The sequence below is a fragment of the Solanum pennellii genome, chromosome 10, assembly GCF_001406875.1.
Source record: "Solanum pennellii chromosome 10, SPENNV200".
In the NCBI taxonomy this organism is placed as follows: Eukaryota; Viridiplantae; Streptophyta; class Magnoliopsida; order Solanales; family Solanaceae; genus Solanum; species Solanum pennellii.
In genome coordinates this window covers 24,928,246-24,942,331 of record NC_028646.1, presented here as the reverse complement: position 1 = coordinate 24,942,331, position 14,086 = coordinate 24,928,246, and the positions used below count along the sequence as shown (strand labels likewise).

Genomic DNA, 14,086 nt, shown 5'->3' with positions numbered 1-14,086 from the left:
ACAGGTTTAGGCACCTTGAAGGATAGATATTTATTTCTTCAGAAGCATTTTCAGGCTCCAAAAGATGGAAAGAAAAATGATTTTAGGAGTAAGATTTCAGTGAAAAAGTATTTCAAGTTTGAGTATTTTGGTATGGATGTCAACTAATTCTTTGCCTCAATCAGCTGGGTGATTCCTTCTAAGCACTCACAGGCCTCAAAAGGTTATCTTCGAAAAGTCTCTTTTGTAGATATCATGTAGAGATATATTCGGTTGTTTAAATAAATTAAAAAGGAACTCCATTCTTTTATATACGTATCGATTTTGATTAAGAAATGAAAGATATGACTACATCTCCCGGGACCGAATGCACTTTATACTCTGTGATTCTTCTATCAGAGACAATACTTATAAGGATGGTCATACATGTTGTAGAAGTTAGATAATTACTGAATTAGAGTTTGGTAAAGTTGAAGCTGAATTTGGCACTTCTGCTACATTCCTCATTCATTCTTGAATTTCATGCTAATTTCGATTGGGATTATATTATTCTCCTCATGTAGAAACTTTCTTCTTTTCAGAACAGAGAAGTTAATAACTACTAAGGAGTTGAATTGGATAGAGCAGGTCGTAGTGGTAAACTTTCCTTCCTATTCGTGATCCACTTGAATCAGCTCGTGATCTAGAGCTAGGACCAATTGGAAGAGCTATGGTATTTATGTTAGGGGCTCGTAAAATACTACCTTTCCCACCTGGTGCTCTTAAAACCCTTTACAAAGGTGGACTTCCTCAGGACAGCTCGAGAAGACAAGTAGCTCAGATCTATTCATATGTCATTTACTGAATCATTATTAATTTGTGAATATTTGTTGATTTGTCCCTACTACACTTAAAATATATTTCGGAACAAGCAACAAATATAATGATTATTTAAATGACATCTCAAAGGATATAAGCCAATTCTCTTCTGGTGTTGTCCGGAGGAAGTCCCTCTATGTAGAGGGTGTTAGATGTACCAGGAGGGAGATGTAGTATTTCACGAGGCATCGACATAAATACCATAGATCTTTCATTTGGTACTAGCTCTAGCCCACGATCTAATAGAAGTGGATCACGAACAAGAAGGGAAGGTATACCACCACCACCTTCTCTAGATAATCCAATTCCCTTGTACTTAATAACTTTTACTGGAAGAAAAAAATGTTGTTATAAAAGGAGGATGAAGAATAATTAAAACAAAATCCAAATTAGCACGAAATTTAAGCATGCCCGAGGAATGTAGGAGCAGTGTCAGCCTTCTCTAGAGACCATGCTCTCTGATATTTGTGTCATTGAACCTAGTTTTTCCAAGACTATTGTTGTAACCTTAGCTGTAAACTTATCAATTTGTACTATGATGATACATTTATATTCGATGTGAAGCAATAGTAGATGGCTACATATGTGGGCATGTTTCACGTCTAAACTAGGCTCAATGAATTTACATGGCTGGGACATTCGGATGAAGCATCAATTTGGATCTAGAGTATTTTTGTCAATACTGTGATTCAAGGACGGATTTTGTTTCACAAGTAGTGAAGCTTTATAGAATTTACAAATTTGTTGTTTGTCTTTGTTGACTTCCAAAAGATGGTGAATGTTTGCATATGTACTTTGTGTGGGTCACAAAAAAAGATTGAAAAAGAGTTTTTGCATCGTATTAAATAAATAAAGGAAAAATTATAGCTAATTGATGAATTATACTTTGCTTCCTTGTAATGCAATCTTTCCTGTTGGAAGTTTATAGTTACCAGAATGAAGAATTTGATAACCATAACAGCTTATATAAGGAATCTGCATTCAAGATGCATTAAAAAGGAAAGTTGTGTGAATGACTTGGTAACTTCGATACCTTGTTATTATCTTATTTGGTTGATCTGTCACTTTGACTTGAATATCTGTACCTAAGCAAGTTATTTTAGTATGTGAAATTTTGGTTAATCTTACTTTAGCTATTGTTTCTTTTAGGATACAAATATATACATTTATTTCGGTGATTCCTATCGTCCACAAATACCAAAAACACTTGTTCCAACTAAACTAACCATTCTTTCTTGATTCTTTAAGGTGTGATTTCCTAGTGGGATCTTCTTCCTCTTCTTGTTTTCATCTTTATGTGTGTCAATCTCCTTGATTCTCGCAGTGTGTGATTTTCATGTTTAGCTTTAAGCCTTTCTTTTCATAGATTTTGAATATCTCATTTTTATTTTTATGTTGCACGGATCATTTAGAATTAGTGTCATCGTTCAAACATAAGTTGGAAATATAAGTTAATGAAGAAAATATAAGTGTTGTTAGTTCTCTACCTTTAGCAATACAACTCAGAGTTTACTGGAGCATATCTATTATGCTGATATATCTAGATATTACCATTATTATTCTTGTGATTCTTCTTGTTCGGCTTGATTTGCCAACATTTTACTAATGATGAATTCTATATATTGTATCTTTTATATTTTTAAAATCATGGTTTAGTGCACAATTTGTTCTTATTAAATAATGTTGTGGTAGTTCATACCCTACACTATTTCTAATGTCATGTAGGATTCTTTTAATTCTTTGTTCTGAATGATGATTTTCATGAAGTTGTCTTCTGGATCATTACAGCTAACTCTGCTACCTTGTATGTTCAATATCTATGTCGGAACCAAAAGAGACCGCATGATTCCAATTTGTCTGAATGTATATCACAAAATTACCATATGCTTATGGGAGGTAAAAGTACACAATGGAATGTGTAAGCTCGTCCGTACACGATCGTCATAAATATGATTTGGTATATTTCTACGTGCGTTGATATTAATCTTGGGCTCCATATATTTTCTTTAGCTTGCTATTGTAGCAAGAGAATTTTATTTTTCCTATGTCCTTGTACAAGAAGCCACTGTTGGATTATATTTTTTTCCCCTCTATAAATTAAATTTTTATAAAATAATATGTTAAAATTTTAACCTTTTGGCTCAAATTAAAAACATATTATCCTTCATCCCTCTTTCGACCTTCAATTATCTCTAACATTAACCTTTTTTCTCAATAATATCCTCGATGCATACCTTTGGTTCATATTCTCTCTTATTTTTAACAAGTCGTCTAAAGTAAAATTATTAAATATTTTTTTATTATGTTGTAAAGTCTGATTGGTCTTAATTGAAATCCTTCTCAAATAAATAATAAAAACTACATATGATTCATATTTGACAAAATAAGCTTGAAACTAATATTGAAAATATTAATTTAATGATATCTTTGCATCGACGTATTTAAATCAACCCGTAACCATTTCATATTTGGAGATCTAACTAAAATCGGTACTTGTATTATTCAATATTATATTTTCTATCAGTTATCTAGTTCTCTTATCCATTTTCCTCATTTTATTCCTTTTTTCATCTCTTGTTCTCAATTAATAAAGATATCAAGGATTCAACCTTGAAGTGAACTACATGTTCATATTGTTTGAATTCGTATTATTTTCATGTTTGGTTGGAATAGCAAAAAAGATTATTTTCATTCTTTGATTTTGAATTTTTGATATAGGCAAAAGAAAAATTAAAGTATACGTACATAGTTGCTCAATTAAAATAATGTTCTTATTAACCATTCATAAATGAATGTCATTGTTATGTTCTCCCTTTTTGTTTTGTTCTTTGTTTAAGAAGATTTAAAATTTAAAATGGTGGACAAAAACCTAGAAGCAAAATACCATGGAACCCAAAATCAGGCCAAATATACGGTCCCATATATTTAGTCATTCCAAATTATTTTAATCGAGAAGGGCCTTTATTGCCCTTAAACTATGAGACTGTGTATAAATTTACCCTTCATCAACTTTATGAGTGGGAGCAATAAGAAATAAAGGTATGTTTGAGCCCAAAGGTTGACGTTAGGGGTACTTGGAGACCGAAAAGTGAATGAAGAGAAATCTTGCACCATTCAAAATAGTTGAGAGCATCTTAGGCCCTTCTTCGTAAGTACTATATCATTTTAATTACATGAATGTGTATTGACCTTTTCACTTAGCTGAATGAATACCTAATTAAATATATAGTTAACAATAATATATATATTACATAAAGAGTGATTACGAAAGAAATCATTAAGTTAAAAAGTTAAATTACATAGTCCTAAAAAACATACACCCTAAGACTAACTTATTTCTTAAACAATAACTAATAAAAATGCAGATTAAAAAATTTCGTCTGTCAATTTTTAATTTTGTACGTTATTGAACCTATAATATATTGGTTTAAATATATGATGTATATCTTACTAATAAATATTATTCCATATAGTCATAAATGTTCAAGACAAACATTTAGAAAGTGAATGGTACTTTATGGTGCAATAAACAAATAATATTGTAATCATGTCTTTTCATCTACTCCTATTGGAATAATTAAAGACAAACCTATAAAAATGAAAAGTGAAGTACTTTTTCGAGTAATACATTATAATTATACGACCAAGTCATTTTATCTACTTAGATTAAAATACCACTTAATATATCTGATATTTTAGATAATTGCTCTACCTTTTATTCTTCTAATTTCATTGCATTACAACAATATGTTTGTATTAATTCATGTCAAGTACTGCCAATATGCAAAAAATGTAGCATGATTTTTAGGATTTCAGTTTAGAAGGAAGGAAATTTTTTGACAAAAATCTTCCTTTGGTTGGTATAGCACGATGTTTAAAAACTAAGATTTTGATGTAGATAACTGATTTTGTTATTCCTTTTGATACAACATCAATTTGTTAGGTGAACTTTTCATATTTCTCATCTTTTTATAATACTTGTATATTGTCACGACCTGAGCCTACACCCTGGACGTAGCTGACACTCGATAATCATTGTTGGTCCCCAGACGAACCCTCATCCTGGCCAACTATAAGCAGAAGACTAACTCAAGCATTACAAAGCTTAAGAAGTGATTAAAAATTCATGAAAGCTCAAACACAAAGCTTTAACTCATATCAAAAACACTGAATAAAAGTAAATTATTCAACTAGCCATAAATCGGAAACTTAAGTCGCTAAAATATTTCATAAAACAAATAAACAATTTTCTGAAACTATACGGTCTATCTATGAAGTCTCTAACAGAAAATGATGGATGTCGCGACAAGACTCACGACATCCTATCAACTAATATGACTCAAAATTAAATTAAATCATCCGAAAGCAAGCTTGAATTCCATGAGATATCAAAAAAGCTCCCATTGATGATCCTTAATGCCAGGATCTGCATCATGATAAGATGCAGGACAAATGGCTCAGTACGTGAAATGTACGAACATGTAAAGGGAATTCTAAAGCATAACATAAGCTTGAACTTGATAAAAAGGAAACATACTTACCTCTTCTAAATTATCTCATATACTCGGGAATAAGATAGAAAACTCAAAGATCAAATACTCAATTCAACAAAATAAGGCTCAACTGAATAACAAGATATTCAACCTAGTATAAAGCAACAATAATATATGGAATCTATCGAAATTGTTTAAAAATTATAGAAATGGACTCGGTGTATTTAAAAATACATTATATTCAGTTTGTAATCAAGGATACAATATAAACTTTGTTTGTAAATGAAAATACAAATATCTCTGATGTATATAACAACTCAAAATATTGTTATGGGAGTTTCTCTAACCGACAACCATCACTTAAGAACTATCGTTATGATACAACGTTTTTCCGCATGCTGCCAGGGTCATTTTGTACCATGTCATGAGTATAGAACCTTAACTACTAACTAGGGTCGTCCTATACCTTGTCATGAGTATAGAAACATAACTACTAAGTGGATCTACCAGTCTATGATAAAAATCACTAAGGAATCATCTAAAAAGTATGACCCTTTTCTACCTATGGTGGCTACATGATTTATGGGGGTTGTGCGTTGTCTAAACTCTGCCTCATATCAGTATTCAATACTTCACCAAAAATATGATACTAGCTCTTATGTTCAAAAAAAAATTTCTTTCTCTGATTTGAAATAATTGCTAAAAACATAGCTCAAATCCTATTTTGGAAATCAAAGTTTCGTCTCTTGCTTATTCATGAAAACATGTACTCTTTAACCGATAACTAGCTCAAAGTCTCTTTAGAAATCTCAGTTCCATTTCTTATATAAATGTGAAAGCATCTACTCTTTGAGAATACTTAGTTACCATATAATATTTTGAACAAACTGAGCTTCACTTTTACTCTTACTCAATTCAATGCTCAAGTCTTTAAACAAAGTTAAAAATTTTGTTGATGACATCTTAAAATATGGTTCATGCTTAAATATTGACGTGAAAAATTTAATTCAAGGTTTTCAATAAACACAAATGAAAATCAATATTTGAAACTGAAGAAGTTCAATTATACTACTCATTTCAAGAACCCATAACTCAGAGCGTTCGTGCAGAAGTAAGAGCATGAACTACTCAACTCAAGGACTCGAAGATACTTCTCATCTCAAGACTGCTTGACTTCTACAGTTCATGCAGTATTATGGGCATAAGAAGTTCAACTCAAGGACTTATTAGGTAAAATCTAATAGCCTCATGATTATAAATATAATATCAAAGAGGATTAGAAACTCAACATTCAAGACATAGAACTTGAAGATACTACTCCTCTCAATAGTACTCAATACATGGAATTCATGTAGAAGTTATGGGCATGAACAACACGACTCAAGGGTCAAGATATCAATAAGAAAATCATGTATACAACTATTGTAATACTATTACTTAGTTACTCAAAACTTCACTCAAAGCGATGATGGATCTCAAATGATTCACAATTGAACTCAAAGGCTTCCTTGAACTCTACTCGTATTTCTTTCTTGAATATAAATAATGAATTCAAAATTTATGGTTCATGATATGAGGCATACCATGATGATAAAGTGGATGCATGTATACATTCCACTCACTCACATACTCACTTTCTCGTGTCTTGAAATCAAGACTCCTCAAAACGACTCAAATAGACTTTCACCAAATGATGAGAAGAGCTCTCAAGACTTAACTCTGAACTTCACCTTGAATTTGAATTATGAATTCAAGGGATTTCTAGGAGTTTGGAAGTAGTTTAGAGTGATTAGAATCAAAGGGAATGAAGATACACTTTAAAAAGGCTCAAACTGAACAACCAAGGAAAAAGGAGTGGGGGCAGGTGACCTTGCCGCTTTCCGGGCATAGTCCGCCAACCCCTAACATCATAGGCTGCAAATGGGCGCACTGCAGGGGCTTCGCCCCAGCCCCTTGGTCACATTTGAGGAGAGCCACTCCACCCTTTCCCAAAATAATGGGAAGAACTGTCAAGACTTAACTCTTAAATTTACATTGAATTTGAGTTATGAATTTCAAAGCATAACATAAGCTTGAACTTGATAAAAATGGAAAGATACTTACCTATTTTCTAACTTAGTAAACTCAAGGAGTACTTAAATGATACTCAAAAGAACTGAACTCAGATGTACTCAAGGCTAAGATATGCAACCCAAAGATTAGATGTTCAAATCAAATATTAGATACTCAACTCAAAGATATGATATTCGACTATAGGTGTTCAACACAATATAAAGAAAGAATACACATGTATTATATCGAACAATTTATAAAACATGAAATTCAACTTAGATTGTTAAAGAAAATGGAATAACAAACACAACTTTACTCATATATTAAGTAATATTTTTATGTCGGATATTCTCTAACAAAAAACCATCACATAAGAGCTATATTGATGATACTAACACTTTACGTCACGTTGCCAAGGACCATCCTATACCTTGCAATTTGTAGTGGACGTAACTTAACTTAGTTGATTCAGTAGTCTATTGTGGAAAGGATTCCTCTAAAAAGTATGAACCTTTTGTACCCATGGTGGCTACATGGTTTTATAGAAACGTAAGGCATCTGAACTCATGCTCATCCCAAATTTGGTGCTCACTACTACTCTTAAAATATACTAGCTCTTATGTTCTAAAAAGATACTTATTCTGTGATATTTGAGATTAGTGCTGAAGAACTTAGCTCGAAATCTATCTTGGAAATCTCAGTTTCCCTTCTTGCTTCATTTAGAAATCTAGTACTCTTTTTTGAAAACTAGCCCGAAGGCTCTTTGGAAATCTCAAATTCCCCTTATTTAAATGTGAAAATATATTAAATCTCTTAAATAACACTTAATCCCAATATACTTTTGAAGAAATGAACTTCAACTACACTCTTTTAGTCTTTACTCAACTTGAACTTTAAGTCTTAATACAAAGTTAAAACGTTTGTAAAAGACTTTTTACAACTTTACAAACTTTGCTTTGAGTTTCTTCTTAACTTCTAGACATGGCTCTTAACTTTCATTGATTTGAAGTATGGATTCAAAGTTCAAGATCCTATGTTTATGGATGATTTAATGAATTTCAACTTAGAGGTTTCATGCAGAATTATGAGTGTGAACTACTATACTCGGGAACTCAAAGGTACTTCTCATCTCAAGACTCTTTGACTTATAGGGTTCATGCAGAATTATGTGCATGAACAATTCAACTCAAAGACTTCATGGGTAATATGTAATATTCTCATGATTAGAAATATAATCTCAAAGAAGATTTGGAACTCAATACTTAGAACTTGAAGATAGTACTTCTATCAATGATACTAAAATTATGGAGTACATGTGGAATTTATGGGAATTAACGACTCCACTCAAAGGTCTCCATCACTACATCAACCTAATTTTTAAATTCTTGTAGTTCTCCTACTTAATTTTTCAAATCTTATCTCAAATAGTAGTTGATCTCAAATGATACAGAATCGAACTCAGAGGCTTTCTTGAACTTTACTCTTAAATGTCTCATGAATGTGAATTGTGAATTCAAGAGTTATGGTTCATGATATGAAGGAGATAGGTGATATTGTAGAGTCATGAGTAAATCCTCCTAACTCTCATACTCACTTGCTTGAGTCTTGAAACAAGTTACTAGAAGTTGTAGGAAGGACTCAAAGGGACTCTCTCAAAAGGTAAAGAAGAACTCTCAAAACATAATATTACCTTTACCCTGAATTTGAATTATTAATTTAATTTTATTATTCATGTCATGAATGATTCAGAATTGCTTATAAGTAATTTAAAGTGCTTAGAATTAAAAGGACTGAAGATACACTTTAAGTAAGCTCAAATGGGAAAACCGGCGGAAAAAGAGTGGGGGAAGGCGACCCTGGCGCGTTTCGCGCGGGGAGCCAGCCCTTATAATCAGAAGCTGGATTTGGGTGCACTGCAGGAGCGCTGCCCCATCCCCTTGGGTGCATCTGGGGCGCGCCGCGCCAGTTCTCCCCAGGCAAAGATTTGAGGAATTTTGCCTCTCATTTTTTTACTCTAAATCGCTTTAAATAGATTTCTTTTCTCAAAATTTCCTTAGATTAAATTACCCAATGTAATTACACACTAATACACTCAAAAACTCTCCAAACAATCACTTTCATCTCAAGAAATCATCAAAACCCCAACAAGATAGGATTTATAATAAACCTCAAGAACACCTCTCACGTACTTAAATCCGTCAGCTTTTGAGAATTAAATTGCCCTAAAAATAAAATATTTGGTATGTGGGTGAACTAATCCAACACTATGGAAGAGCATATACCTCTTAGGGATTATACCCATGGCGAAATTTGCAACAACACACAAGAATCTCGACGAACGCTTGATCCTCTCCACTTTTCTCCTTTCTTTGTCTTCTTTTCTCTTCTTGAACTTATAACAAAAACGCAGGCGTATACTAGGATTATAAAACTGAACGTAATATGATTATTACTAAAAACAAATTAAATCTGATTGGGTAAGAAAAGAACAAAAATACCCCTTGCTATTTTTAGCCATCTTTCCTTAAATGGGCATCCTAACTTCAAAAGGTCATATCTCACTCATCCAAACGCGAAACTTAATAAACTCGGTGGAGTTGGAAGGATAATTTAAAGATCTTTCCTGAGATATTTTGTATCACACCTAACTCATCCTGTGCTAGGAATTATGATCGTTTGAAGTTGAACCAAAACTCATACTTAGCTTAACTCTCCAAATTTCAACTTGTTTTATTCCCAATTTAGTTCTTTTAGAACTGAAGGTGCTACATCTAGTGACCTTAAGATTCACGAAATTTTAAATTCCTTGCAAAAATCTCACTCACTACGAAGGATGGTTTGAGTCTTAGTTCAAAAATTTTATTGGGGTGTTACGAAAAGGGGCCGTGGCTTACGCTTAGAGGAGGTGAAAAAAAGACTGAACTACCCCTCTTAAGAACAGATGAAGATTTTCTACTAGAATATCTATCATTTGTGGTTTGATTACGGATCGTACATCCCATCCGTGGAATTTATAATGAATTTTAAAGCCTCAAAAGTCCATTACAAATCCAAACGACGGCCAATAGTACGTAGTTCTCACGGCCTGTAAGATAGATGGTACGAATTAGGTCCCAAAATTTGCCTGTCAGTACTTTTCCGACGACTTTGTAGTATCCGTCATGCACAACCTCAAGAAACTATTGTATGGCAGTTTGGTAATTTTGCCATAACTTTTTACTGCAAACTCGATATAAGGCAAACTTTATTGCATTGCAAAGATAGTTTTCAATTTTAAGGTCATGGACCACATAATTCATTACGTGCAATGAGATATAATTGTTTCAAGTTGAACTAAGTAGAATTTTATGTCAAGAATTAATTGATAATAAAGCTTTCAAATCAAACTTGTACTAGGGGGCTCTTGTGACCTTAAGTCATATCCAAATTGATTCGAAGACCAAAGAAATAACCTTTAGACATATGGACAATTCAAGAATCACCCAGTATGATTTTTAAATGCAAATAAAGAATGGTTTGTGCTTTATCTTAGAATTTTTTGGGGTGTTACAAAGTTGTTGGGAAGTTTATATTTTTGCAAGCCATTTAAAACGGTTATGACAAAGGGATATTTGATCCTATGCTCTCTTCTGTCAGTTTTTATTTCTTGTGATATGCATTAGTCTATTATATGTCTATGCAATTGTTCTCCTTTTATTTTCGTTAACTTCAAAGGGGAAAACAAAACTTACGATTCAGAGTCAATTTTAGTATCAACACAAAATGTATAATTCATTATATCCACTAGTTCTCCGCATTTTGATAATCTTTTATTAGCGGGGAAGAGTTATACCTTTTAATGGGATGTAAAAATTTGCAATTAGTATCCATTCTAAGTAATTTGAGTCAACCAACAAAATAAATTTTCATATATAATTAGAGTCTTCTACCTTTACTTAATCTAAGGGTAACAATCTGTGTATATCATATTCTTTCTAAATTCTATTGGGGAATCACACTGAATCAGTTATTATTGTATCCATGATCGTTAATTCTTAGCAATAGTACTATATGATGATTTATGTACAACACTTTTTATGTGAGTTTAGAAATTATGAAGCATTATTGATTAATTATCAACTATTTCAATGTTGATGGGGTTTGACTTCCCACTTGCCAACAACACACTTTCTTAATTTGACCGTTGAACCTAAGCATTAAAGGTCAAATTTATAAATGCTTTGTTGCTACCAAGTCACGTAAAAACAAAAAAGTAATTCACTGTTTGATATTCTCTTATATCATTTGAATTCAAAACATATTTTACTATTTTATTGTGAAATGTGAATAATATATAATGCGTAACGAATGTTTGTTATTATTATATTGTATTGTGTTATTAGTGTATTTTTGGTTGTTATTCATAAACATCTGAAATATCAATACAAATTAGTGTTATAATGTTGAATATGAGGAAATGTCTTTGAAAGTACCTCTTTTTTGCTTAAAGAAAAGTTATATATAAATTGATAAATGTCTCTATAAGAGAGATGTTACTCATACAGTTGGAAAAGGGGATTCAAAACCTTTTGTTGTCACAAATTCTTATATTAGGTGTAATATTATTAACTTGCGTAAATACTTTCTCAGTCAAAGAGAAGGTGTAATTTAAAGGAAAATTACATAAATTAATACATTTTAAAAAATAATTACTGATTTTAGCGATACTTTTTGTTTATTACCATTTATAGCAATGCTTTGTTAAATTTGTAATATGTATTAAAAGTGAATTATGTATGCAATATATATGAATTATAATTGTTTTTTGAAATATATTATGTTTGTTTGGTAAAAAAATTGTCACATTGTATTATAAGTGTATTAAAATGTGTGATAAATATATTATTCATTATTAAAATTTGTATTATATGTGAATAATAAATTGTTCTTTGTAATATGTATTAAACTTGTATTATAAATGAATTAAAAGTGATCAAGTGAGGTAAAAATATTATTGCTATAAATGGTAAATATTTTTTTATTATAGTATATTTATGTAAGTTTCCCATTACAGAATATCAATCATTATATACACCAATTTTTCTTATTTATTTTGTTTACGCACCTATGCCAATTGTATACGTGTTTGGTATTTATAGTACAACAATTATTTTAAACATTTTAGCATTATTATTACATAATTTCTTATGTTAATGATGTCGAATATAAATTAAACTTTTCACTTTAAATAGTGTTAAGTGTATTCAATGTTTCAGGTTGGTATATTACACAAGAATATGATCTAGTACATACCCCTCATTATTACAAATACTTGTGCCAATTTCACCAGAAGTACACCAAATCGGCACGTTATACAAATTATCTACATCCATTATTGTTAACATTTTTTTGTACAACTCCAAATTATAGCAAAAAAAATATGTTACTGATGTGTAATAATTTTGTTTCCAAACTAAAAAATATTTACTCTAAGTATGTTTTCAATTCAATTTTTATCAATATTTGTGTTATTTCACAATGAGCACACCAATTATGCAACATTTTTTTGTAGGCCAAATACTTTGATGGCTCCGAAAACTTGGCGCCAATTTTCACTTAGATACATCAATTAGGCGATGTTCATTTTAGACATCTCATATAGGGTTCTGTTGTGTCATTTTGACACTTTTTTTGACATGTCAAAGTGAGTGTAATACACTCAACAATAGTGCGTGAAAGGCTTAATGTAGCCATTTTTTATTTTATCTTCTCTTCTTCTTTTCCATTTTTCAAGCCACCACCCCCTATCTTTTTTCTTCAAACTTAAATTCCTTAAATGGAAGTCAAATTTTTTATTCAAATTTGTTTCTAAGTCATTTTCTTCTTCTTCATTGTATTACTTATCTAAATTTACAATCACCTCCGTCCATTTTTTGACAAAAAAATGGATACCAACACCATATATCATTTTTATTCTCTCCTTCTTTCTTCCTCTCCCTCTTTTCTTTCAAAAAAACAATACTAAAAAGAAAGAAGATGAATAAACATGAAATATAGTAAAAGAACACAATATTTTTTTTGAAAAAGCACGAAGAGATTTTGAGTGTAATGAAATAAGAAATTTTCTTTGAATAATATTTTAAATTTTTTTACTAAATAGATTTTGTAATTATTTTTAACTAAAAATAACACATATAATTATTTTATTGATTGTCTTCCACGTCATTAACGAGTGTAATACACTCTCCTTTAGTTTTTTATTTATTGTCAGAAAAATGTCAATATGAAACAACAGAACCCTACATGAGGTGTCAAAAATGAACATCGTCTAATTGAGGTGTCTAAGTGAAAATTGGTGCCAAGTTTAGGGGGCCACTGATGAATTTGGAAAATGCTGCACTAACATTCACTCATTAGTTACATCACAAACTTTTTGAACATGTTGCATTTATTTAAGTCACCTAGAACGCAACACTGTATGACAAACACGACAATACCAAGCCTGTATACCAAACATGAGAATACCAAAGATTTGTTAATTAATTCATCATTAATATAAATACACTAATCAAGAGTAACCAAATTGGATAAAAGTGCTTTTATAAGTCCTATTGAAATTCATAATTGTAGGAAGAAAACATCCACAATAATAATTAAAATATAACAATGTTAATTGTGATAAGTAAATTTGGGACAAGTCTTTTTGGTATGCCCTGATATACCAT

The 14,086-nt window shown here is 31.2% G+C and overlaps 1 protein-coding gene across 1 annotated transcript in view; it reads right to left on the bottom strand.

Moving 5' to 3' along the window:
- Positions 1–921: 921 nt before the first annotated feature.
- LOC107001155 overlaps positions 922–14,086 on the bottom strand; it is a 28,127-nt gene continuing 14,962 nt past the window's right edge. The window contains exon 2 of the mRNA XM_015199309.1: positions 922–1,166. Within this exon, the coding sequence (XP_015054795.1) occupies positions 922–1,166 (245 nt within the window). The remainder of the gene's footprint in view (positions 1,167–14,086) is intronic.